The 25,391-nt window shown below is 38.7% G+C and overlaps 1 protein-coding gene, 1 long non-coding RNA gene and 10 other non-coding genes across 19 annotated transcripts; all 12 read left to right on the forward strand.

The window, feature by feature from the left end:
• Positions 1 to 807: 807 nt before the first annotated feature.
• LOC117482251 (mitochondrial glycine transporter B-like) lies at positions 808 to 9,428 on the forward strand. Of its 3 annotated transcripts, none has more exons than XM_034130304.1 (8): positions 808 to 1,202; positions 1,503 to 1,592; positions 3,894 to 4,018; positions 4,585 to 4,669; positions 5,869 to 6,048; positions 6,720 to 6,888; positions 7,401 to 7,564; positions 7,710 to 9,428. In XM_034130304.1, exons 2-8 carry the CDS (start codon positions 1,578 to 1,580, stop codon positions 7,830 to 7,832), a joined length of 861 nt encoding a protein of 286 aa, XP_033986195.1. In that variant the 5' UTR covers positions 808 to 1,202; positions 1,503 to 1,577; the 3' UTR covers positions 7,833 to 9,428. The 3 variants fall into 3 exon arrangements, with proteins under 3 accessions (XP_033986195.1, XP_033986196.1, XP_033986194.1); XM_034130305.1 differs by lacking the exon at positions 808 to 1,202 and adding an exon at positions 1,761 to 1,832 and having other exon boundaries at positions 1,507 to 1,592; XM_034130303.1 differs by lacking the exons at positions 808 to 1,202; positions 1,503 to 1,592 and adding an exon at positions 1,843 to 3,164.
• Positions 9,429 to 15,265: 5,837 nt separating this feature from the next.
• On the forward strand, positions 15,266 to 25,171 carry LOC117482378. 6 transcript variants are annotated; one of them, XR_004555857.1, is made up of 12 exons: positions 15,266 to 15,311; positions 17,516 to 17,653; positions 18,403 to 18,509; positions 19,098 to 19,204; positions 19,895 to 20,001; positions 20,662 to 20,768; positions 21,444 to 21,550; positions 22,133 to 22,239; positions 22,930 to 23,036; positions 23,715 to 23,821; positions 24,555 to 24,662; positions 24,923 to 25,171. It is a non-coding gene; the product is annotated as an uncharacterized LOC117482378 (long non-coding RNA). The 6 variants fall into 6 exon arrangements; XR_004555861.1 differs by having other exon boundaries at positions 20,666 to 20,768; XR_004555862.1 differs by lacking the exon at positions 23,715 to 23,821.
• Positions 17,085 to 17,226, forward strand: LOC117482418. The gene has a single exon (XR_004555870.1). It is a non-coding gene; the product is annotated as a small nucleolar RNA SNORA62/SNORA6 family (small nucleolar RNA).
• LOC117482424 lies at positions 18,011 to 18,152 on the forward strand. Its single transcript, XR_004555875.1, has one exon. It is a non-coding gene; the product is annotated as a small nucleolar RNA SNORA62/SNORA6 family (small nucleolar RNA).
• On the forward strand, positions 18,776 to 18,917 carry LOC117482428. The gene has a single exon (XR_004555879.1). It is a non-coding gene; the product is annotated as a small nucleolar RNA SNORA62/SNORA6 family (small nucleolar RNA).
• Positions 19,504 to 19,645, forward strand: LOC117482429. The gene has a single exon (XR_004555880.1). It is a non-coding gene; the product is annotated as a small nucleolar RNA SNORA62/SNORA6 family (small nucleolar RNA).
• LOC117482430 lies at positions 20,273 to 20,414 on the forward strand. The gene has a single exon (XR_004555881.1). It is a non-coding gene; the product is annotated as a small nucleolar RNA SNORA62/SNORA6 family (small nucleolar RNA).
• LOC117482413 lies at positions 21,068 to 21,209 on the forward strand. The gene has a single exon (XR_004555865.1). It is a non-coding gene; the product is annotated as a small nucleolar RNA SNORA62/SNORA6 family (small nucleolar RNA).
• LOC117482414 lies at positions 21,811 to 21,952 on the forward strand. Its single transcript, XR_004555866.1, has one exon. It is a non-coding gene; the product is annotated as a small nucleolar RNA SNORA62/SNORA6 family (small nucleolar RNA).
• Positions 22,539 to 22,680, forward strand: LOC117482415. Its single transcript, XR_004555867.1, has one exon. It is a non-coding gene; the product is annotated as a small nucleolar RNA SNORA62/SNORA6 family (small nucleolar RNA).
• Positions 23,313 to 23,454, forward strand: LOC117482416. The gene has a single exon (XR_004555868.1). It is a non-coding gene; the product is annotated as a small nucleolar RNA SNORA62/SNORA6 family (small nucleolar RNA).
• On the forward strand, positions 23,936 to 24,077 carry LOC117482417. The gene has a single exon (XR_004555869.1). It is a non-coding gene; the product is annotated as a small nucleolar RNA SNORA62/SNORA6 family (small nucleolar RNA).
• Positions 25,172 to 25,391: the final 220 nt, after the last annotated feature.

A 25,391-nucleotide genomic window follows, 5' to 3' on the forward strand; every position in this document is an offset into this window, starting at 1 on the left:
GGCTCACATTCATAAGTCTGCTGCCATGAGGGAGAGCTGGAAGTAATAATACCACAACAAGTCTTCAAGTCTCATCAAGCATCCTACAATGGTCTGTGAACGGTAAATATTAATAATATAGTCTCTCTGAGGTTGTACATTCAAATGAACTCAGTAATTTCCCGAGTTGAATTGCAGCACTCCATACCCATTCATTTGTTTATGAAACCTACACCATACATAATCGATTGATAAAGATTATCATTGGCCAAATGTCTCTATGCGTAACAATAGGGTTAGGATAAGATATTTCTGTTTTAAGAAGTTGTGTTGGAATTACACAGGTATGCAGGGCTGTTTGTTGTATTGAAATAGTACTTTACGAAGAAAAATAAGACATCTCGAGGACTGACATTGAACAACAGCGCCGCCCTGAGGCCACTGTAGGAAGGGCATTGAATACTTTTTTTTTTTAAATTAAATACAGAACTCCAAAAAACATTTTATTTGACCAGAAAATATAATAGACAACAATCAGACATTTTTACTGGGAGTCAATCACATTTCTAATAAGATAATTATGGTCTCCTAGCCAGTTGCAACACCCCACGGTAACACAAGGGAGGGAGGAAAGGAAATGATGGAGGTTTCTCGTGGAAAACCTAACCGCAAAATTAACACTTTCTATTATTATATTTCTATACTATATTTCTCTGTGCATTAACTATATTGTTCACATATCGTGCTTATTTTCTAACTAGTAGTGTGTGCGCGTGTGTGTGTGCGCGTGCGTGTGTGCGCGTGCGCGTCGACCACTGGAGGTGAACTTTGTAGCTATGAGCTAACACTCGCAGCAGCACAGCAAGCAGCGATAACATCAGTCAGTCTCTGCTGTAGGACGTTTATAACTGCGGACAAAACTGTCTTTTTACTAAAACAGCTTTTAAGGCTCGACCCGCGTCAGGTCATTAACAGGTTTCGTTTAATTGAGGAAGAGAGCCAGACTTAAGTTAAACAAGTTACTAGAGTGAGCTGCTAGCTTTGACATTAGCTAGCTGACGAGCTTTGCCAGAAAGTTGTGTTTTAGGCAATTTTAAGGTTTACTAAAACAAGACTATTCAGAAACGTATGCAGATAGCAAGAGTACAAACTAAACATGGGGTTCCTGGAGCTGCCAGGTGTGACGATCACCTCCATCATCCCTTAACACACTTCAAAGTCAGGTAAGAAGAGCTAGCATGCTAAGTAAGCTAGGCAGCTAGTGAATGTGTTTTTTTCGCATAAAAAAAACTGTCTCTCATACTGGCAGCTTTTCGGATTTCATACTAACACGTCTCTAATTTTATATCTGACTAGTATTCTGCCTGTCAATGTTAGCCTGTCCTGAGAGGCTCATGTCACCCTGCATGCACTTTAGCATACAGCTAATTAGCTAAACTAGCTTGCTGCTACAGCTCCTTTGAAACGACTTCATTGTTTTTGAAATGTGACCTATGGCTGCCCTTTACTTTCCCAACGTTCAGTATCGTCGGCTGAAATTAACTAGCTCCAAAACGGCAGCACCAAGGGAGAAAGTGGAGCCAGCTTCCAGGTCAAAGATGGAGTTAGCAGCGGTGAGTGCCCTGCATGCTGCTGTTTGTTATGATTGTCATAATGCAGCCACTGTACTTACTCAATCTGTCAGTAAGAGGGTAAATTACCACCTTTTTTATTGGCATTTATGTATTCATCCAAGACAATAAAAGCAGTTAAAATACGATACGATAATACTTACTTTTCAGATCGAGTGTCTTTCATCACACCAGCTCCATTTGCAACATCAACAAGGACACATATTTAAGTCATGATGCAAGGTAAACATACATTTAACATAACATTACAATCACTGAAGAGAAACATGCCCAAGATTTAGGAATGAACTACATTTGAGAATTGACTGGTGCACAAAAACATGCTTCAGTCTAACTATAATATCGTGGGAATCTCATCAATTTGATCTAACAATTCATATTCACTGTTCAGGACATGGTTTGTGTCAAGGAGGTTGTTGTCAGCCAGCTTAAATATTTTATTATGGCATGTTGATTCATTAACCCTCTCAAAAGGTTGACCTCCAATCTTTGAGCCGAATTTCAAAAGTTTGACTTTAAAGTGGTGGACAAGCACGTGCAGGCTACCATGTAGTGTTGCAATACAGTAGAACACTCAGAATAACAGATGTAAAAAAACAAAATAAGTATATATAAAAAAGGAAAATGCTTACAATTGTAATGCTTATTGTATGTGTGTTGTTGGGACCATACAATAATATTCTTATCGGCAGTTTTTTTTTCTTCCGACTTTAACCATTTGACTGTCGTTCAAGCTGCAAGTGTTGATTAATGATTGAAAAGAAACAACCTGTCCAGCTTTATGGCACAACAGTTAAAACTACTATGTGAGAAATACTGAAAAAAAGTACAGTATGTGTGTATGTCAATAATTATTATTATTATTGTATATATGTAGTAAATATATTGACACCCTGATATTAAATTCCACATTTATTTACAATATATCAAAATTGTTCCACAGTAAATAATAGAGATAATCAATTTAGAAATTGTGTGTTTATGGATCAAGTCACTTCATTGAAGTGTCTCCTGCGAATTAAGTGCCTGACAAGAACAATTCAATATAATGACAAAATGCTTATTAAAATCCAGCATAACATCCAGCCTATTTATTCACAGGACATTATGGAATCATGCAGGGTTTTATTCACTTGATTTTGCTGAATTGTTGACCCAGCACACACACAAACACACACACTGAGCCACTTCATGACTCATGTGGTTTGACAAAGATGCACTTCAGCAGTGAGCTTTACAGGGGGGGGGGGGGAAATACAGATGTGTTGGTGTGTCTCTGAAAGATAAAGATAGAAGCCCATAGAAAAACGCGGGCTGGATTAAGCTACTGCTTTGGCGGTGAAACGGGGGGAGGGACGACCAAAAGCAGGAGAAAGCAATTGTGGGTCGGAGAAGAAGAGAGAGGGATAGAATTGGGGGGAGGAAGGTTTTGGATAGATGGATGTTTATTTTACAATATGCTATTTGAAATAGCAGCTTCACAGAGAGAGGGAGGTGACAGAGGGCAACATGCAAGGGAAACAGGATTCTCAGAGCCGAGCCCTCGGCATAAAGGTAGGAGTGTGTGTATGTGTGTAGATAATATACTATATCTACATTCAACATATTGAACGTTGTGTCAAAAGCAGACAGCCTATTTATGGTGGTTTATTTTTTTTTTTGTTTGTTGATGTAATTGTGTTTCTTGCATTATTATAAGCATTTAGTTTTCATCGTTTACTTATTTTTTCTGTTGAACTGTTACCAAATGTGTCTGTCCATGTTTGTATCTTATATTTGTCCATGAGGCATGTAACCACAGATAATGTCTAGTCTCAGTTTAATTTGACCCAACAGCCCCTGTGTGTGTGTATGTGTGTGTGTTTGTGCGTGTGCGTGTGGACTGTCTCTGCACATCTCCATCATTTGAACATGACCCATGCTCTGTGCTACTAACTTGTATTTTCTTGTAATGGAAATGCCATACTAGCATATTAACATTCACATGGAAATCCTTTATATGTATATTAGATAACGTTCATTATTGTGTATGTGGGGCTTATTTCTGTAATGAGTCTGTGGCATTCAACAAGAGGTGACCAATGCCAAGAAAGAAGTGTGACTTAACCTTAACTCTTTGCTTCATCCTTTTCTCTTCCTCTGTAAATCCTCCACTGTTACCCCCCTTCCTCTTCTTTCCTGGTCCACCTTTTGGCATTTCTTTCACCCGTCACTCCTCTCCCTTGTGTCCTCTTCTGTCTTTCCATCGCCCTCTTTTGTAACTCTGTCTGTCATCATCCTCAGGCCCACCCAGCTCTCAAAGCCTTTATGTGTGGCTCTCTCAGCGGCACCTGCTCTACCCTACTCTTCCAGCCTTTGGATCTGATCAAAACACGACTGCAGACCCTGCAGAAAACTGCCAAGCCGGGGTGAGACTACACGCATGTAACACGCACACCTCATGTTTTTGGACAACATACAAACACACACTACATATTTCGTCTGCATGTCATCGGACGACTGTACATGTCCCCGCCAGGTCTTATCTTTCTTTTGCTACTCCTGACTTACTCACACACACAACATGCTCCTCATGGACACAATCCCACAAAAACACACATGCACACACAAATACACAGCATGGGAGAGACACAATTTGCAATCAGTGCTGTGCTGAATCTGCTGGAATGACCCATTTAGGGCAATTAGTCATACCAGCGTGTAATCAAACTGTCAGGCTAGGACTCTGCAATTACTCCACTGGAAACAAGAATCGGAAATGTAAAAGGCTAAAAGTGGATTTTTTATTTAAACAGCGTTCCACAGGTGGAGGCCTTAGTTCACATTTTCAGAAGATAATATCTGTTAATTGGTTGTTTGGTTGTTTAATTGTTAATATCTGATTTATTTTTCACACCACAACAACAAATATTTTGTCTGCGTCTGAATGTATGTTCTTTCACACCTTCAAACGTTTTTTAATTTCATCCTGCAGGGCACCAAGGGTGGGGATGTTCAACGTTTTCATCAACGTTATTAGGACAGAGAAATTCTTCAGTCTGTGGAAAGGAGTTTCACCAGTGAGTAACTGAAGGTTTTCATTATTATTACATTATGGCGCATTTCCACCATGGCGCGGAGCGCGGTTTAAGCGTGCCGGGTCGTGTCGTGCCGTGCCCGTTTTTGGTTGCGCTTCCACTAGGCCTAGTTACGGCCCGGCCCGGCCCGGGGCCACTTTTTCACCTCTTTTCTGGCCCGACAAAATTGTGGTTCTATCGAGGCCAACAAACAGGGCTGAGTCGGGCTGAGTATGCTAAACTAGAGAGAGCATCGCTGGCAAGGGGGCTACAACTACAACAAGATGGACATATTTGACCGTGATTTAATTGTAATACACGTTTCAAAATGATGCCGAAGTAACAACATACTGATACCGGTTAGTAAAAACCATGAATTAATGCTTTGTCAAGTCTGCAGACAGACGGCAGGGGAAAAACCTTTTAAAATGCGTGTTTTCTAAATGGAGATTGGCTAAGCTAACGCAGTATATGCTCCGACCGTCCACACTCACAACAACGGCCTATACAGACATAAATAAAGCAGCGACTGTACTCGTCATGACACAGGCAGTCTGTGGTGTGTACTTGTTTAACTTTTGTCGAGTTTCTGAACATATATAAGGAGCTGTGAGCTCTGAGTGCTAACAGCTAACGGCTGTGTTGTTTTTCTGGGGTTCTCATTGAAGATGACGTCACGGCTCCGCCTACACTGCGTTACTATAGTAACTACCCCAGTTCCTAAACTGTAATGGAAGCGCAGCATGAAGTGAGCCGGCCCTGTTAAGGCCCAACGCGGCCAAGCAGTACCGAGCGTGGCCGAGGCCGACCGTGTGGTGGAAATGCGCCATTACATTACATGTTACTTGTTAGACGCTTTTATCCAAAGCGACTTACACACTCAATACTGTGGACAATCACCACAGGAGCAATTTGGGGTGAAGTGTCTTGCCCAGGAACACAACGACATGCTGACTGCAGTGGGGTTCGAACCTGTGACCCCCTGATCGGAACACCAACGCACAACCCACTGCGCCACACGCCTCACATATCATTTACAAAATAAATATGCAGTCTCAAATGCTGTTGGTTCTTCCTTAAAAGAAGAAGAATTCATGTTCTGATTATCACTGGTGTTGGATTTTTATTTTTGAGCTCAAGCTACCATCACATTAAGCAAATATAAGAAATGTTTATGACTTCATTTCTTTTCTCTCTTCCAGTCATTTGTGCGCTGCATCCCCGGCGTGGGCATCTACTTCAGCACCTTCTACTCCCTGAAGCAGCACTACTTCCTGGAGCGCTCGCCCAACGCTGGAGAGGCAGTTCTGCTGGGAGCGGGGGCCAGAACCGTGGCTGGCGTCAGCATGCTGCCCTTCACTGTCATCAAGACGCGCTTTGAGGTGAGCGGCAGTTTCTTTACATACAGACAGACCTCATTATGACCTCAATATCAGACGCATGTTTAGAACAAGTGACAATAAATCCAGGAGAAGTATTTAATGAACACCACAAGAAAATAAGCTAATTTGTGTGGGGATATAATCTTTGAGTCTTATTTTGTAGTGATGTGCATGTAGTAACTGTTTCATAATGACTATTTCAAGATACAGTATTAATCCCGGCTACAAAGTTCTGATCAAAACTGGGGACACAAACTTCAATGAGCAAAGAACGCGAAAAAAAACGTCTGAAACGAGGCAAAAAGTAATAATACTTTTGCTGCAGTAAAAACAGAAGGGGTTATTTAAAACAGTTTTGTAATTGAAAGTAATTGAAAATAAAGTAGTAGTAACTTAAATCTCTTGTACTTCCTTCATCTTATGTCTTGTGGAGTTGGGCTTAGTTTTTACTGACATGCCACTGTTTAGCCTTACATAACAAATGTTGTGAACAGTGAACCTTGGAAGTATCTGTGAGACCTTGTACCAAATAAATCACCCTTACACTAGGATCCATAAATGAATGACTACCATCTACAACTTGTAGTACAGATCCCTCTTCTTTAACACTGTAAAAAAGGTAACGGTATAAATGAACCATATTCATTTTCCTTGTTCATACGTTGTTTTAGAGTGGCTGTTACAATTATGTGAGCGTGGCAGGGGCTCTGAAGAGTGTGTATAAGACGGAGGGAGTCAGGGCTCTGTTCTCAGGCCTGACTGCCACGCTGCTCCGAGACGCTCCCTTCTCCGGCATCTACGTCATGTTCTACAGCCAGGCCAAGAAGGCGCTGCCTGAAGGTGAGAGCACTGCGTCAGCAAATCAAGATGGAGGTCATTAAAATGTAGAGCATGGTTTTCTCTAGCTGCAGGTAGTGAGTGCTGTCCTTGTACTGCAGAACATCATTCAAGTGTATAGTGAACGGTTTAGTGCTTTCCAATATTTGGCCTACAAAGGTTTCTGTGCCTATACTGTATGTCTTAAACCTAAACAAACATGTATTTTCCCAGGTAGTCAGCAGCACAAAGTGGGTTGAAACCACCTGTTTTTATCTGCAATGTCATTTCAAAATGTAACCAATTATTAATTTAATAATATTAGACATTTGTGTGTAATTATCATAATTAGCATAAACAGTCTTGTACGTACAATTACGTGTTATATGATGTTTCAATGACCTTTGGACATTTGTTCCTAATTTGAAGAAATCAGAAAATTCAGATAGCATGTTGACCACTGTTTTAATTTTTTTAATTACAACAACACGTCCAGTGCTCTATTGTTTGTTAAATATGTGTTTCCTTTCTCTCAGAGGTGAGTTCGTCGGCCTATGCCCCGCTGGTGAACTTCAGCTGTGGGATGGGGGCGGGCGTCATGGCGTCGCTGGCCACACAGCCGGCAGACGTGGTGAAGACACACATTCAAGTCAGCCCGTCCCACTGGAGCACCACTAATGCTATCCGCTACATCTACAGGGTGTGTGCTCATTGAATTACCGCTGTCCATTTTTATCTTACTGCATGTGAATGTTAATTAGAGAAAAGTCACACATATTCTTGTTGGCAGGAAAGATGAAGTTTGACCATAACATACTGAAATGTCCTGCTCTGTTTTCTCTCAGGAGCACGGCATGGCCGGGTTTTTCCGCGGGGCCGTCCCGAGGTCTCTGCGACGCACACTGATGGCCGCTATGGCTTGGACTGTCTACGAACAGCTAATGGCTCGGATGGGCCTCAAATCCTGAAGAGCATCAGTGTTAAATAACACTGGATGGAATATGAGTGGATATAGATTCACATTATGTTATCACTGAAGGCCCCATGAGAGAAGAAACAAGGAGCTCGTAGAGACGATGAATCGGCACTCCCAAGATCTTTCAGAATAGGAACCAGGTGGATAAATGTGAGAGAGAGAATGCTGTGACTGAGTTATTGTTGATATTGTAAATGTTTGTGAAAATGTGTCTGTAAGTCTGAAATTGTGATGTAACACCTGACATGTCCACCTAGGGCTGAACGTGACACTCCCTGCTGTGAAGTGAAATGATTCCTCATCTCACTATTTATGTTTTTTCTGGCTGCGGCTTAGAAAAGATTGCCCTTGACATTGAGGGGGTGTGATTGCTAGTGACTCAGCAGACTGCACGATACATCTGCTGAGCCAACCAAAAGCAAATCACTGCAGAGAGAGGGCTCCGGCCTCTGCCATATTTTAGGAACTTGCATGAGATTGGCCAACCTTTCTTACTCGCCAATTGTCAAGCAGGCTCAGACAATCATAGGCACTCACCCAGCTGCATTCTGGGAAGAAAATCACAATAAAGCCTTTATTGCAATACTGCTTTAAACTGTGCCAACTTAAAGTTTAAACACACCTGTGATGCATTGAGTGACTCAGCATAGTCAAACCAGATGTGCTTTTAAAAAAAAAGGCTTAAGAGATGTAGCAGAACAAATATTCAGACCTGTGGCAGCATTTCAGTCGGTTCATGATTTTTGTAATTAAAATGCTTAATTATTATTTGGGGGAGCATAACAACACCAATGTTTACTTGTATTTAAGTAAGCACTTTAATAATTTGACCTCTTTTTATATACATAAGTACATGTTTTCATTCCTGATTCACCTAATGTTATCATATTTGCAGAACATTTTACTTGCAAGTAAAGCATTGCTTACTCACTGTGTTTATAAAAGTGGTACAGAATATATCATATCAGTGCTGGAGTGAACCTTGACCTTTACCACCATCTTCCTGGCTTTGTACATATTTAACTAAATACGGTATTATTGGTTGTAACAAATGAAAGTCCTATTTTTATGTTCATTGTACAGTCTGCCTTTCACTATAAACAGTATTTATTTATTGTAATTGATATAAAAAGAGGTGATATATTGAAAATGATTATTATGGTGTTGATAGAAATAACGCCAAATGGAAAATCTCACAAGTAGAAGGAATTGAAAGACTTAACTTTATTTTGGAAAATGGATCATTACACAACACACTGAAGCTTTTATTGATAAGATGACAGAAAGGCTTCTAACGTCTGTGATCTGTGATGTAAGGAGGAAGGTTGTGAAGCAAAAATAACGACAGTAGTTTTCTGTGTTTACTGTGTAACACAAACCGTGTTTCTAAATGTGATGTCATTCATACATGGAAGTATTACCTCGTGGATAAACTTCATCATCTCTCCGTTGATCCTCTGTTGTGACTATATTGTTTATGGTCAATGTTATTGTAGATATGTTGTCTGTGCATGTGTTTGCTCAGACAGACGCTGTGCCTGCCTGGTTTTTAAATGTCAATAAATTGTTCTCTTTTAAAAAGAAAATAGATTTTTCTTTATTTTGACACAAGAAAGAAAATTGACTTTGCTTTCTGGTGGATTTCTCTACATTTCTTGATAGCAACCGTCAAATCAACCATACCAAACAGTTTCAACCCCGTTAAGGAGAGCATGCATGTTACTTAAACATTGTCAGAGCCACTAGACATTCATTTTGCACAGCCAAAACCACAAGCCACAATATAATATATATATATCTATGTATGTCAAATATATAGGCCTATATCATATATTAAATATAAATGTTACACAAAAAATATATCAATGTTAAACAGTTATTGAGGTCTTAAAGCTCTACTCTATAGAATGTTTGTACTTTTTCAAATGGATTGGTTTGAATAATTATTAAATAAAACATTCATTATTAATTATTTATCTTTTAATAAGCATGCTCATAGGGCTGCTCAATTAATCGTATTTTAATCGCAATTACGATTTTGGCCTGCAACGATTATGAAAACAACATAATCGAAATAAAATTGTTTTTTCAGTTGAATTATACTTAAAGTTCAGGGTAATCAACTGTTAAAAACATACTGTTCAACATTTGTTTTCAATAAATGGATGTTTTCAAAGTAAATGGATAATTGTTTTTAATAATCGTGATATCAATTATTGACCCAAATAATCGAGATAATGATTTTTGCCATAATCGAGCAGCCCTACATTCTCACAACCTTTCAACATTTCAAATAATATTTTAGTTGGAGGATTGTTAGATATCGACCTGGCACTTTAGTTTCTAAATTCACTTAAAATTCACACAGACGCAAACAAGATGCGAATTAAAGCTAAAATCACAAACAAAAACGTTGTCATGATACAATTGCCAGTTTTAGTATAAAGTTAAACTAAAGTCCTGTAAAAAGACGTGTATTATTTGGACTGAGCATTTTCAAACAAAATCAAACATTTAACCTGCAGCCACTGCTAAAACCTGAAATATCATGAATGAGACCTAATAGCAGATGAAGTTGAGTTGTTCATTGCAGTCCCAGTTCTCCCACAGTCCCTCTTTGGTTAAAGCTCCACAGCGTTTATACATTGGACAATGGTGGTCCTGGTCTCCTTGGGGCCAGGCCTCGTACTGCAGAGGGTCTCCATTCACCCACAGCCAGTGGTCCCCCAGGTAACGCAGGCCGATCCACACCCGCTCAGTGATGTTGTCGTGCTTGATCTCTCTCAAGGCCAACAGGTGCTCGGTCTCAGAGGTCAGGCTGGTGAGTGCTGTGTGATTCTGTTTGCAGTGCAACATCGCCTGCTCCCAGTTCGCCTTGTACTCAGACACGATCAGATTGAAGCATAAAAAATGACTCCAACGATGGGTTGGATGGACATTGTGCCATCCATTAGTGCAGCTGGGCAAACAAACAAGAGCAACTGTCTCCCAGCCTAAGTTATATGGTTGCCCACCAGCCCACGGTAAGTATGTTGCTTCTCCTCCTCCAGACCACATCCAGGTTGTTCCATTCATGTAGAGACCAATGAAGAAATAACCGCTCAGTTTCCCGATTGACGCATTTTTTAGACTCTCTTCCTCCCATGGTGTAGTGATGGGGGTCAGATCAGTGTGATGATCTCTGCAATACTGTTGAGCTACAGGCCATGTAGCGCCAATTGCTGGATAAACATGCTTTCCAATCTGCTCAGACACACACACAATAAAGAGCATTTGAATGAAGAAAATCTCCATGGTGGTAAGAGATAATTGTAGAGATGAGTACAAGGCGTGATGTGTTGAAGGGGAATCCTGTGTTCAGTGTGGTCCCTCTGTTCTCCCTAATAGGTCAGTGAATGCCTCCTGCTGCTGAAGGAGTTGTTTTGCATAAGATATGCATACTTCAAAATGGGTTGAGACATAAACCATGTGATTAAAACATCATTGGTTCAACTATAGATGGGAACCTTTGATGCCTGTTAACCCTACTCTCTCCCCATGTTCCCCAAAGAAAAAGGAGTTGTAGAAATCACACTAATAAAGCAAGCGTTTAATCTAGTGAAGTGAAATTATGTATATGCATCCAGTTTTGTTTAGAACTGGCCGAATCTAGAAATGACTATGTTGGATCATTTCTGACATACAGATATTCATTTAAAGGTTCGGCCACTTATCACAGGTCTCTCTTGAAAATGAGACCTTGTGTCTCAATGAGATTTTACACCTGTATAAATAAAGGCTAAATAAAATAAAATAAAAATCACCTACTGGTAAAGATGAATGTGTGTTTATGAGGATTTAGATCAAATGTTAAGCAAAATATTGAAGGCTAGGGATGCAATTTAGTGTGTGTCCTTTGCTGGTGCTGCTGCAGTTGATAATGAAACATATAGATTGCCTCTCATTCAATTATCAGCCTTGTGGTGTCACGGTGAATGTCCCAGCATGCAATGAGTGGAAATGTAGATTTCTTACTGAGGAGGGCGCTTGACCCACAATGTCAATATTATATCAATATTGTGATATAATAATGGAAATTGTCTTTCAGTGTTGATATCCTAATATGAAATACAAAGTGTTGTCTTTTCCCGATTATATAGGCTGCATTACATTAAAGTGATGTACTTTTTTGAAATGACCAGACTGTTCTAGCTGCTCTATGGATTGGCTTTATCCTCCTAGTCATTATTCTCACATTTGTCAACAATTATTCAATTTTTTTAATGCACAACACTTTATCGTCAAAATATCAATATGTAATCTTTATGGAATTTAATCAAAAATAATGTGATATAAAATGTTTCCATATTGCTTCGTCGCATTCATCTTTCTAGATCCTCTGTCTCGAGCCAGTGAACTATCTATGGAAGCCTGTTTGCGCCACAGGAAAAAAAGGAAAATCCTGTAAGTCAATATATTGACTTATATCTCAATATATTGACTTACTATCTCAATATATTGACTTATTATCTCAATATATTGACTTATATCTCAATATATTGACTTACTATCTCAATATATTGACTTAGCTATCTCAATATATTGACTTATTATCTCAATATATTGACTTACTATCTCAATATATTGACTTACTATCTCAATATATTGACTTACTATCTCAATATATTGACTTATATCTCAATATATTGACTTACTATGTCAATATATTGACTTACTATCTCAATATATTGACTTATATCTCAATATATTGACTTATTATCTCAATATATTGACTTACTATCTCAATATATTGACTTACTATCTCAATATATTGACTTACTATCTCAATATATTGACTTACTATCTCAATATATTGACTTAGCTATCTCAATATATTGAGTTATATATTTTTATTTTTATTGAAACAATTATGTCAAATACAGAATAAGGCACATAGACATCAATGTTCATCATATAAGCGGTACAACTTGATATTAAGGTACACAAATTCACCATCAATAGTTGTTAATTAACATGCATATTAGCTGTATATTGTCTCTTTATTAGTCATTATAAAACACTTATTAATGCCTTATTCTACAAGTAATCTGTGTATGTTACACTTGCATGTATGAGATCATTAAGTGCCTTGTAACTTATTATTTTTATAGTTTCACTCCGTTTGAATGTCAGTGGACTGCAAATAAGTCAATAAAGGAGCATGGCTGCTCATTCCCTGGCTCTCAAAAGAGTTTGGCTGGCTGTTTAATCTATGTTCAAACTGAGACAGTACAACACATAGAGAGAACAGTGCATCTATTGTGTAAGTACATACAAGCAGGTCACACAGTATGATCACAAATACATAAACTCTGTTAAAAATCAGTTTTATTAAAAGGTACAGGCTGCATATGTGTTCTCAGCCTTGGAGAAACTTCACATGTTTTGGTATGTGTCTGAACCTCTCTTTAGTGGTTCATTAATAAAACAGATATTTCAACGTGAGCCTACTTTGTTCATGTACTGTTGAGGTTAATTTCAGTAGTTGTGTGCTATAATGTATTTACAAAGTGTGAAGAGGAGGCAACTTTAGAATAGGGAACCTGTTCAGGTAAATTAGAGTCAAACTACTAGCTTATTGATTATGAACAAGACTTCACTTTAAACTAGGGAACATATTCTTAGATAGAAATACCTAATTTTGAGTTATTTAGACATATTGAGGAGAGTATATTAAGACCAAAGCTCATGTACAACAACTTCCTTACTTGCAATAAATAAGGACTAATTAGAGGGTTATTGAGGAAAAACTCTCAACTAATGGCCTATTACTTGTAGAATATGGTCATGTAGAATAAGGCATTAATAAGTGTTTTATAAAGACTAATAAAGAGCCAATATACTGCTAATATGCATGTTAATTAACAACTAGTTGATGGTTAATTTGTGTACCTTAATATAAAGTTGTACCGCTTATATGATGAACATTGATGTCTATGTGCCTTATTCTGTATTTGACATAATTGTTTCAATAAAAAATATATATATAACTCAATATAATGAGATAGCTAAATCAATATATTGAGATAGTAAGACAATATATTGAGATAGCTAAGTCAATATATTGACTTACAGGATTTTTTTTTTTTTTTCCTGTGGCGCAAACAGGCTTCCATAGTTGAAGGATATTCTACCCAGAGACCCAGACAAATATCTGATTGGTTGCATTTCTTTTGAAGGCCCTGACGGTTCGCCACTGATTTTTATATATATTTGTATTTTTGTATTCGGAATTGTGGGAAATCTCTATCTCTTGTGTTTATTTTATTATCTTTGCTTTTTAAAATGCCTGTTTTTAAATGCCTTTTTATAATATGCTTCCACTGTATTTATTCATAAATGTCTTTTATTTTGTTTTGTAAAGCACTTTGGGTTGCCGTGTCCTGAAAGGTGCTGTATAAATAAACTTGCCTTGCCTTGCCTTGTACACACAAACTGAAAGATTGACAATGAAGTTGACTTTGTCTTTGACCAGCACTAGCCAGAGGCAAATAAATCACGACACGAGTTCGCAATTCTTAAGCTGGAGTCAGTGAAGCGTCCTTGCATTTTCCTAAAGAACGATAAGCTCAGGTACATTATTTCCATTTCACCATCACCAGCAATTTGCTAAAGCTGGTCCATCCTCCCAAACATGACCTGAGCCTGAGGGGAAAGTGTCACATTCAAATATCTGGGTGTCTCTTCAACAAATGTTCACCTGACCATTCAAATTAATTGAGGATTTCACAAAACAGCTGAACTCTTTCCATGGTTGGTAGTGACTTTCAGATCATATAGTTTGTTGTCACTGTTGTGTTCTCTTTATACATCCATGGTTGTGACCATGTGGTGATATAGAAACTATTAGCTCTGAAGGCTGGTGAAATTAGCTCTGTCGAAATAAAAGTACGTTCAGACAAACAAAGCAATCAAAGCATAACAAGTATTTTTTTTCTACACTGAAACAAATTAACATATATTTTGCAAATCTCAGTAGCTGCATAAATTACAACATCTGGAATAAAGTACATTTTTAGGCAACACGACCTTTGACAAGGTCAGCCTAATGCACTGTATGCAGGAGGTGATGTGTAACTTATCTGACTTACTAAAAAATGGGTTTAATAGGAATGGGATGTAGTTTTGGGGAAATTAACACAATAACTAAATAAAACAGAGGAGTAATTTATCTTCCAAAATATAAACAAAACAAATAGTCCAGGCTTTTATAAACGCGCTCAAAAGTGGATATATATTTGATACCAAAATCATTCAGTTGAATGAGAGTTAATTTATGTTATTAATTCAGAGTCAGGCTTGGTACTGTGCGCAGCGGACCTGACAGGCAGCACTCGGGGCATAGAGACTAAAATATATAAAAACGACGCCACTTCCTGTCTCGCTCCCTTTCGACCGCGAGGCGCTGGTCCCTGCAAGTCTTGTACACGTGGTGAGAAATATAACTGAATTACCGTCTTATTATTACACTCTGTAAGGATTAACATGTAAGAAAAGCTATAACTATGCTGCAGGGATACATTAATGAACTCACTTTAATGGCTGCATTGCGTTTAATGTATATACGGGGCATGCACAACACAACTCTTGAGCCAGTGGTAAAAAATAACTAACTAGCTAAATTGCATCTATCGTCCCTGGGCAGGAATACATGTTTAAAAACTACCAATAATTTGCTAAAAATGATTTCCCTTTTTATATCAGGGATGCAAACTTGTCACCTTTCGGCGAAATTCGCCGTTTTGATTCCAAAATAGGTCGTTTGTGTGATTCATGTAGATCTGCAATAAAAATATGTTTGGGGTATGGGGGGGGTCTGGGACCCGGAATAATCTGCGGCCGCGAGCTGTTATGTGCCATCATGACACGCATGGTGTTCTTTTTTTATATATTATAATGAAGCGCGAGCACAAGTCTTCCTGCCTGTCAGCTCTGATCATGGATGTATAATAAGGCTCTGCTGCTCCGGGATGAGGGTCTAGCTTCAGCAGCTACATTACCTACGGTGCGTTCGTTAATATTAACTGTGCGGTCCAGAGTCACTGTGGCACAGACTGGACCGCTGGTTAGAACGGGGTGTTCGGAGCAGCAGAGCGTGATGTGCACTGAAAAGTGTTTCTGTCGCAATATTATTTAATGAATCGTTGAGCTAGCTAACTAGCATACATTGTCACTATCTGCTAACGTTAGCTTTAGCCTTCGTTTTCAAATAGTTTCTTTCATAGCCTATAAACGGAGGTGGTATAAGTATCTTGTACTTGAGTAAAAGTAGAAGTACTCAGATCTTGTTCTTGAGTACAAGTTGAAGTACTCAGGTCTTGTACTTGAGTACAAGTAGAAGTACTCAGATCTTGTTCTTGAGTACAAGTAGAAGTACTCAGATCTTGTACTTGAGTAAAAGTAGAAGTACCAGAGTGTAGGAATACTCTGTTACAGTAAAAGTCCTGCATTCAAAATGTTCCTCAAGTAAAAGTAGAAAAGTATTATCATCAAAATATAGTTAAAGTAGCAACAGCAAAAGTAGTCATTGTGCAGATTGGTCCATTTCAGAATAATATATATGATATGTTTTATAATGATTGATCATTAAAGTGTTATCAAAGCTGGTAAAGGTGCAGCTAGTTTGAATGACTTTGTATACTGCAGGGTAGCTTGTGAATTTACTCCAGGTGGAACTAAAGTCTGATTTAACACTTGATTATATTTCACATCATTCATCCACATCTGTGAAGTAACTAAAGGTATTCAATACATGTAGTAGAGTAAAAGTACACCATTTACCTCTGAACTGTAGAGGAGAAGAAGAACAAAGTAGCAAAACATTGAAATACTTAAATAAAGTACAAGTATCTAAAAATTGTACCCAAGTATAGTACTTGAGTTTATGAACTTAGTTACTTTACACCACTGGCTATAAAGATAGAAAGACAGCCTTGCACAGAGGCATGAAAATACATTTTCAAAATGCTCAACAGTGCTGCCAACATTATAAACTGACTGCTACACAATTAAAATAAATGCTTTTATATATTTCTATTAGATGTGACTCTTTGGCGTTTCTGTTATTATTAACTGCTGCTTTAGTTGTTCTGACTGCTAAAATCCTCTGTTATTCCTCATTTTAAAGCCGATATTCCGTGGGGTCGGGGGGCTCGGATCCTTGTCACCTTTTTCATACCTGATGAGTTTGCATCCCTGTTATATAGACGCACACCATTAAAGCCTTGCACTGATCTCGTCTGTGTTTGGGTGTCGAAGTGTGCCACAGTAACATGGCCGGGTTTTCGCTAACACCATTAGGACTGCTGTCCCATGACTGGAGTTTGATAGTGACCTGTGCCACATTTTAACATTTAAAGAGCAGGAATGTGTGTGTGTATGTATGTATGTATGTATATATATGTATGTATGTATGTATGTATGTATGTATGTGTGTGTGTGTGTGTGTGTGTGTATATATATATATACACTTTTAAAAAAAACGACAATGGTTTGCAAAACAATACCAAAGATGAAATACAAAGATCAAGATGTCGACCCATACTGACTCAAATAACTCGATAGTGGGACTTTGAGAATGGATCCCAACAATTAAAAACGAAATCTAAAAACTTTTTCTTTTTTCTCTTCTTCCAGCTTTCCCATCAAACTCATAACTCAGTAGACACGATGTCTGGATGTGCTGTAGATGCAGGAGGAGGATGTTCTGACCTTCATTGTAGCAGGAACCAACCTGGCTCTCAGATGGAGCAGCATCTGCAAAAGATACTGACAGTGAGTTTTGACTAATAGTTCATGATTCTTTACCAATTCCAGCATAAATAATTAAAACCTGTTTCACTTTCCTAATGACAGTAGGTCTGTCCAAAAGTAGGACCATTACACCAATTTGTACGAGATGTTCTGTTAAAGCAAGAGCATTCCATCAAAAACTAAACACAAATTTGACTATCGTCTTCTTCCACATGAAAGTTGAAAATATAAGCTTACAAACATGGATCAATTCAGTTCTCGTTTCACTGTTAGTTTGATGACTTTGTTTTTATCTTATGCAATTGCACTTGAGGTCACATTATATATAGCTAGCCTTGTTTTTGTATATTTTAAGTTGTATTTCATTGCAGTAAACATGCAGCACACCATTAAAGCCTGGCACTGATCTCGTCTGTGTTTGGGTGTCGAAGTGTGCCACAGTAACATGGCCGGGTTTTCGCTAACATCAGTAGGACTGCTGTCCCATGACTGGAGTTTGATAGTGACCTGAGCCACATTTGAACGTTGGAGGGCAGGAATATACATTAAAAAAAATAAAAGTTTACCAAAAATAGTAATGATTTGAAGAAATGCCCCGATACTGACTCAAATAACTGGGTAGTGGGATGATTACAATAGGTCAGATCTGAATACAAAATAAATTCATAAAATTGAAGAAAAAGCTTGACCTTGATAGTTGACTTGCTAATTATCCGATCCCCAAACTCTGTTGCTATGTGTCAAGCTTCATTGTGTGTTTTCCTCTCCAGGTAGTGTGTACTTAACAATGTGATGGAGACCTGGGAACAGCCAGAGCCATTTGGTGCCTATTGAACCTGGGCATGTTGGCATCCTCTCCTCCAGGAATACAGAGCAGGTCTGTATATGCACAAAGCTTTATGTTGCATGTTTTATTATAAAAGTAGTTCTGTCCTAAAGTAGAACCATTACATCAATTTGTACTTGATGTGTTTTGTTAAAGCAAGAGCATGCCACAAAAAACTAAATGCAAATTAGACTATCTTTGTCTTCCACATGAAAGTTGAAAATATAAGCATTCAGTACTCTCGTTTCACTGTTAGTTTGACACTACTTTGACACTACTTTGATAGACTTTAAATTGTATTCCATAGCATTAAACATGCAGCACACCATTAAAGCCTGGCACTGATCTCGTCTGTGTTTGGGTGTCGAAGTGTGCCACAGTAACATGGCCGGGTTTTCGCTAACATCAGTAGGACTGCTGTCCCATGACTGGAGTTTGATAGTGACCTGAGCCACATTTTAACTTTAAAGTGCGAGAATATACTGACTCAAATAACTGGATAGTGGTACGATTACAATGGGGCCTATCTGAATAAAGAAATGCATTCATAACGTTTAAGCAAAAGCTTGACCTTGCCAGTAGAATGGCTAATCGGATGACCAAGCTGTGTGTCGAGCTTCATTGTGTTTTCCTCTCCAGGTAGTGTGTACTTTATACCGTGATGCAGACCTGGGAACAGCCGGAGCCATTTGGTGCCTCTTGAACCTGGGCATGGTGGCATCCTCTCCTCCAGGAATACAGAGCAGGTCTGTATAGGCACAAAGCTTTATGTTGCATGTTTTATTATAAAAGTAGTTCTGTCATAAAGTAGGACCATTACATCAATTTGTACTTGATGTGTTTTGTTTAATCAAGAGCATGCCTAAAAAAAACACAAATTAGACTATCTTTGTCTTCTACATGAAATGACTCTGTACTCTCGTTTCACTGTTAGTTTTATCTTATGCAATTGCACTTAAGTTCAAATCACAGGACAAGCTAGCCTTGTTTTAATGCTGGTATTTGCTTTGATAGACTTTAAATTGTATTCCATAGCATTAAACATGCAGCACACCATTAAAGCCTGGCACTGATCTCGTCTGTGTTTGGGTGTCGAAGTGTGCCACAGTAACATGGCCGGGTTTTCGCTAACATCAGTAGGACTGCTGTCCCATGACTGGAGTTTGATAGTGACCTGAGCCACATTTGAACGTTGTAGGGCAGGAATATACATTTACAAAATTAAAGTTTACAAAAAATAGTAATGATTTGAAGAAATGCCCCGATACTGACTCAAATAACTGGGTAGTGGGATGATTACAATAGGTCAGATCTGAAAACAAAATAAATTCATAAAATTGAAGAAAAAGCTTGACCTTGATAGTAGACTGGCTAATTATCCGATCCCCAAACTCTGTTGCTATGTGTCAAGCTTCATTGTGTGTTTTCCTCTCCAGGTAGTGTGTACTTAACAATGTGATGAAGACCTGGGAACAGCCAGAGCCATTTGGTGCCTCTTGAACCTGGGCATGTTGGCATCCTCTCCTCCAGGAATACAGAGCAGGTCTGTATAGGCACAAAGCTTTATGTTGCATGTTTTATTATAAAAGTAGGTCTGTCCTAAAGTAGAACCATTACATAAATTTGTACTTGATGTGTTTTGTTAAAGCAAGAGCATGCCACAAAAAACTAAATGCAAATTAGACTATCTTTGTCTTCCACATGAAAGTTGAAAATATAAGCATTCAAACATGGATCAATTCAGTACTCTCGTTTCACTGTTGGTTTGACACTACTTTGATAGACTTTAAATTGTATTCCATAGCATTAAACATGCAGCACACCATTAAAGCCTGGCACTGATCTCGTCTGTGTTTGGGTGTCGAAGTGTGCCACAGTAACATGGCCGGGTTTTCGCTAACATCAGTAGGACTGCTGTCCCATGACTGGAGTTTGATAGTGACCTGAGCCACATTTTAACTTTAAAGTGTGAGAATATACTTTTTTTTTTTTTTTTAAATAACAATAGTTTCCAAAACGAATTGCAAATGAAGAAATGCACCGATACTGACTCAAATAACTGGATAGTGGTACGATTACAATGGGGCCTATCTGAATAAAGAAATGCATTCATAACGTTTAAGCAAAAGCTTGACCTTGCCAGTAGAATGGCTAATCGGATGACCAAGCTGTGTGTCGAGCTTCATTGTGTTTTCCTCTCCAGGTAGTGTGTACTTTATACCGTGATGCAGACCTGGGAACAGTCGGAGCCATTTGGTGCCTCTAGAACCTGGGCATGTTGGCATCCTCTCCTCCAGGAATACAGAGCAGGTCTGTATAGGCACAAAGCTTTATGTTGCATGTTTTATTATAAAAGTAGTTCTGTCATAAAGTAGGACCATTACATCAATTTGTACTTGATGTGTTTTGTTTAATCAAGAGCATGCCTAAAAAAAACACAAATTAGACTATCTTTGTCTTCTACATGAAAGGACTCTGTACTCTCGTTTCACTGTTAGTTTTATCTTATGCAATTGCACTTAAGTTCAAATCACAGGACAAGCTAGCCTTGTTTTGATGCTGGTATTTGCTTTGATAGACTTTAAATTGTATTCCATAGCAGTAAACATGCAGCACACCATTAAAGCCTGGCACTGATCTCGTCTGTGTTTGGGTGTCGAAGTGTGCCACAGTAACATGGCCGGGTTTTCGCTAACATCAGTAGGACTGCTGTCCCATGACTGGAGTTTGATAGTGACCTGAGCCACATTTGAACGTTGGAGGGCAGGAATATACATTTAAAAAAAATAGTAATGATTCGAAGAAATGCCCCGATACTGACTCAAATAACTGGGTAGTGGGATGATTACAATAGGTCAGATCTGAATACAAAATAAATTCATAAAATTGAAGAAAAAGCTTGACCTTGATAGTAGACTGGCTAATTATCCGATCCCCAAACTCTGTTGCTATGTGTCAAGCTTCATTGTGTGTTTTCCTCTCCAGGTAGTGTGTACTTAACAATGTGATGAAGACCTGGGAACAGCCAGAGCCATTTGGTGCCTCTTGAACCTGGGCATGTTGGCATCCTCTCCTCCAGGAATACAGAGCAGGTCTGTACTGTATATGCACAAAGCTTTATGTTACATGTTTTATTATAAAAGTAGGTCTGTCCTAAAGTAGAACCATTACATCAATTTGTACTTGATGTGTTTTGTTAAAGCAAGAGCATGCCACAAAAAACTAAATGCAAATTAGACTATCTTTGTCTTCCACATGAAAGTTGAAAATATAAGCATTCAGTACTCTCGTTTCACTGTTAGTTTGACACTACTTTGATAGACTTTAAATTGTATTCCATAGCATTAAACATGCAGCACACCATTAAAGCCTGGCACTGATCTCGTCTGTGTTTGGGTGTCGAAGTGTGCCACAGTAACATGGCCGGGTTTTCGCTAACATCAGTAGGACTGCTGTCCCATGACTGGAGTTTGATAGTGACCTGAGCCACATTTTAACTTTAAAGTGCGAGAATATACTGACTCAAATAACTGGATAGTGGTACGATTACAATGGGGCCTATCTGAATAAAGAAATGCATTCATAACGTTTAAGCAAAAGCTTGACCTTGCCAGTAGAATGGCTAATCGGATGACCAAGCTGTGTGTCGAGCTTCATTGTGTTTTCCTCTCCAGGTAGTGTGTACTTTATACCGTGATGCAGACCTGGGAACAGCCGGAGCCATTTGGTGCCTCTAGAACCTGGGCATGTTGGCATCCTCTCCTCCAGGAATACAGAGCAGGTCTGTATAGGCACAAAGCTTTATGTTGCATGTTTTATTATAAAAGTAGTTCTGTCATAAAGTAGGACCATTACATCAATTTGTACTTGATGTGTTTTGTTTAATCAAGAGCATGCCTAAAAAAAACACAAATTAGACTATCTTTGTCTTCTACATGAAAGGACTCTGTACTCTCGTTTCACTGTTAGTTTTATCTTATGCAATTGCACTTAAGTTCAAATCACAGGACAAGCTAGCCTTGTTTTAATGCTGGTATTTGCTTTGATAGACTTTAAATTGTATTCCATAGCATTAAACATGCAGCACACCATTAAAGCCTGGCACTGATCTCGTCTGTGTTTGGGTGTCGAAGTGTGCCACAGTAACATGGCCGGGTTTTCGCTAACATCAGTAGGACTGCTGTCCCATGACTGGAGTTTGATAGTGACCTGAGCCACATTTGAACGTTGGAGGGCAGGAATATACATTTACAAAATTAAAGTTTACAAAAAATAGTAATGATTAGAAGAAATGCCCCGATACTGACTCAAATAACTGGGTAGTGGGATGATTACAATAGGTCAGATCTGAAAACAAAATAAATTCATAAAATTGAAGAAAAAGCTTGACCTTGATAGTAGACTGGCTAATTATCCGATCCCCAAACTCTGTTGCTATGCGTCAAGCTTCATTGTGTGTTTTCCTCTCCAGGTAGTGTGTACTTAACAATGTGATGAAGACCTGGGAACAGCCAGAGCCATTTGGTGCCTCTTGAACCTGGGCATGTTGGCATCCTCTCCTCCAGGAATACAGAGCAGGTCTGTACTGTATATGCACAAAGCTTTATGTTGCATGTTTTATTATAAAAGTAGGTCTGTCCTAAAGTAGGACCATTACATCAATTTGTACTTGATGTGTTTTGTTAAAGCAAGAGCATGCCACAAAAAACTAAATGCAAATTAGACTATCTTTGTCTTCCACATGAAAGTTGAAAATATAAGCATTCAAACATGGATCAATTCAGTACTCTCGTTTCACTGTTAGTTTGACACTACTTTGATAGACTTTAAATTGTATTCCATAGCATTAAACATGCAGCACACCATTAAAGCCTGGCACTGATCTCGTCTGTGTTTGGGTGTCGAAGTGTGCCACAGTAACATGGCCGGGTTTTCGCTAACATCAGTAGGACTGCTGTCCCATGACTGGAGTTTGATAGTGACCTGAGCCACATTTGAACATTGTAGGGCAGGAATATACATTAAAAAAAGAAAAAAAAAAAAAAAGTTTACAAAAAATAGTAATGATTTGAAGAAATGCCCCGATACTGACTCAAATAACTGGGTAGTGGGATGATTACAATAGGTCAGATCTGAAAACAAAATAAATTCATAAAATTGAAGAAAAAGCTTGACCTTGATAGTAGACTGGCTAATTATCCGATCCCCAAACTCTGTTGCTATGTGTCAAGCTTCATTGTGTGTTTTCCTCTCCAGGTAGTGTGTACTTAACAATGTGATGAAGACCTGGGAACAGCCAGAGCCATTTGGTGCCTCTTGAACCTGGGCATGTTGGCATCCTCTCCTCCAGGAATACAGAGCAGGTCTGACAAAGCTTTATGTTGCACGTTTAATTGTAAAAGTAGGACCATATCATAAATGTCTAGATGTTTGGTTAAAGCAAGAGCATGCCACTCAAAACGCATTGCAGTAAACATGCAGCACACCATTAAAGCCTGGCACTGATCTCGTCTGTGTTTGGGTGTCGAAGTGTGCCACAGTAACATGGCCGGGTTTTCGCTAACATCAGTAGGACTGCTGTCCCATGACTGGAGTTTGATAGTGACCTGAGCCACATTTAAACGTTTAATACAAGGGGGCTTTTCTTTTTTCACAGTTGCACTACATCTTTTATAATATTTGTTTACCCGTTTCTTCAGAGCAAATGGCAGCAAGTTTCCATTTGCAACCCACAAAGCACTGCCTCAGGTTACTTCAGTTGTAATGGGTTCAATGAATCAGCAGATTCTATAGTGAAGGGATTAGGCCCATGTGCAGGCACATTGTTAGGCTGTCTGCTGTTAGCTTAACTGGTGTCTTTCACAGGGAAAAGATGATTGAGTAGAAGCCACATTTGAAGACAGTCATGCTTTGCCCCAGGGGCTGTTATGAAACTTAGATCAGCTGATTTGAAGCCTTGTGTGGCAAAATTTCCTGTCAGCAAACTATAGGCTGCTTAGCTACCAGACAAGTTGCACGTTTTATCTCCCCTTTGCTTTTTTTTTTACTGTGCTGTGACTATTTAATTTGGTGGCTGAACATTTGAATGATTTGCAGGTGTGGTGTCTGTGACTCAGGATGCCTCTCTGGAGGGAGAGGTCTGACATCTCCTGGTAGCTTATGAAGTCACGCCTGTTCTCTACATCTACAGGAGATTCGGAGGAGGTGAGTTATTATGCTTTTGCTGGAGTGATAATAACATTATCTCTCTACTATTTTTATTTTATTTTTTTAAATGTAGAATATTTCCACCTTTCTTTTTTTTTTACCTATAATTTTTCTCAATACCAAATTCTGAGTTTTCCTACCATGTTTACCAAATTATTTTCAGATTTGTGTTTTTGGAAGAGGTCTGATACATTTGAAAATGTTTAAACGGGGTGCTTATTGAAATGTTTAAACGTTTTTCTCTTGTTTCCTGTTAGGGGTGTTGTGACCAGACGACCACTAAAGACTGGTCTCAAGTCGAGAAGAAACTCATGAGAAATGCACAATGCTTTTGTTGCACGTCTCTGTCCTCAGATCATCCTGATGTTTCTTTTATCTCCTTTGTGTCAAAGGACAGAGGCTGTAGGATGCTGTACAGATTGTTAACTTCCCCGAGGAAGTTGATGTTGGACTATATGAATGAAACTGCACTAAGCTGAGAAATCAATAAAGATGGCTGATTATTCATAAAACTGTCTTGTTTCTTTTGCTTGTCTGCAATAATATTGCACAATGTATGCACATGTACAAAATACAAAATCTGCCAAATGTCAACATGTATACAGGCACAAGTAAATGGCATGGTGCAATGGCCCATACTAAAGCATTAATACCCAGTGCTAGTGTGCTGATATTTTCGCATGAGTCATACATTCCTTCAATTCTCGTAGTAATGGACTCGCAAGT

This window comes from Trematomus bernacchii, unplaced genomic scaffold, assembly GCF_902827165.1.
Source record: "Trematomus bernacchii unplaced genomic scaffold, fTreBer1.1, whole genome shotgun sequence".
Lineage (NCBI taxonomy): Eukaryota > Metazoa > Chordata > Actinopteri > Perciformes > Nototheniidae > Trematomus > Trematomus bernacchii.

Coding starts and splice junctions, on each gene's coding strand:
- LOC117482251 (XM_034130303.1), top strand. CDS start 3,120: ATGCAAGGGAAACAGGATTCTCAGAGCCGAGCCCTCGGCATAAAG. Junction 4,670..5,868: donor TGTGGAAAGGAGTTTCACCA/GTGAGTAACTGA, acceptor TCTCTCTTCCAG/TCATTTGTGCGCTGCATCCC. Junction 6,049..6,719: donor TCATCAAGACGCGCTTTGAG/GTGAGCGGCAGT, acceptor ACGTTGTTTTAG/AGTGGCTGTTACAATTATGT.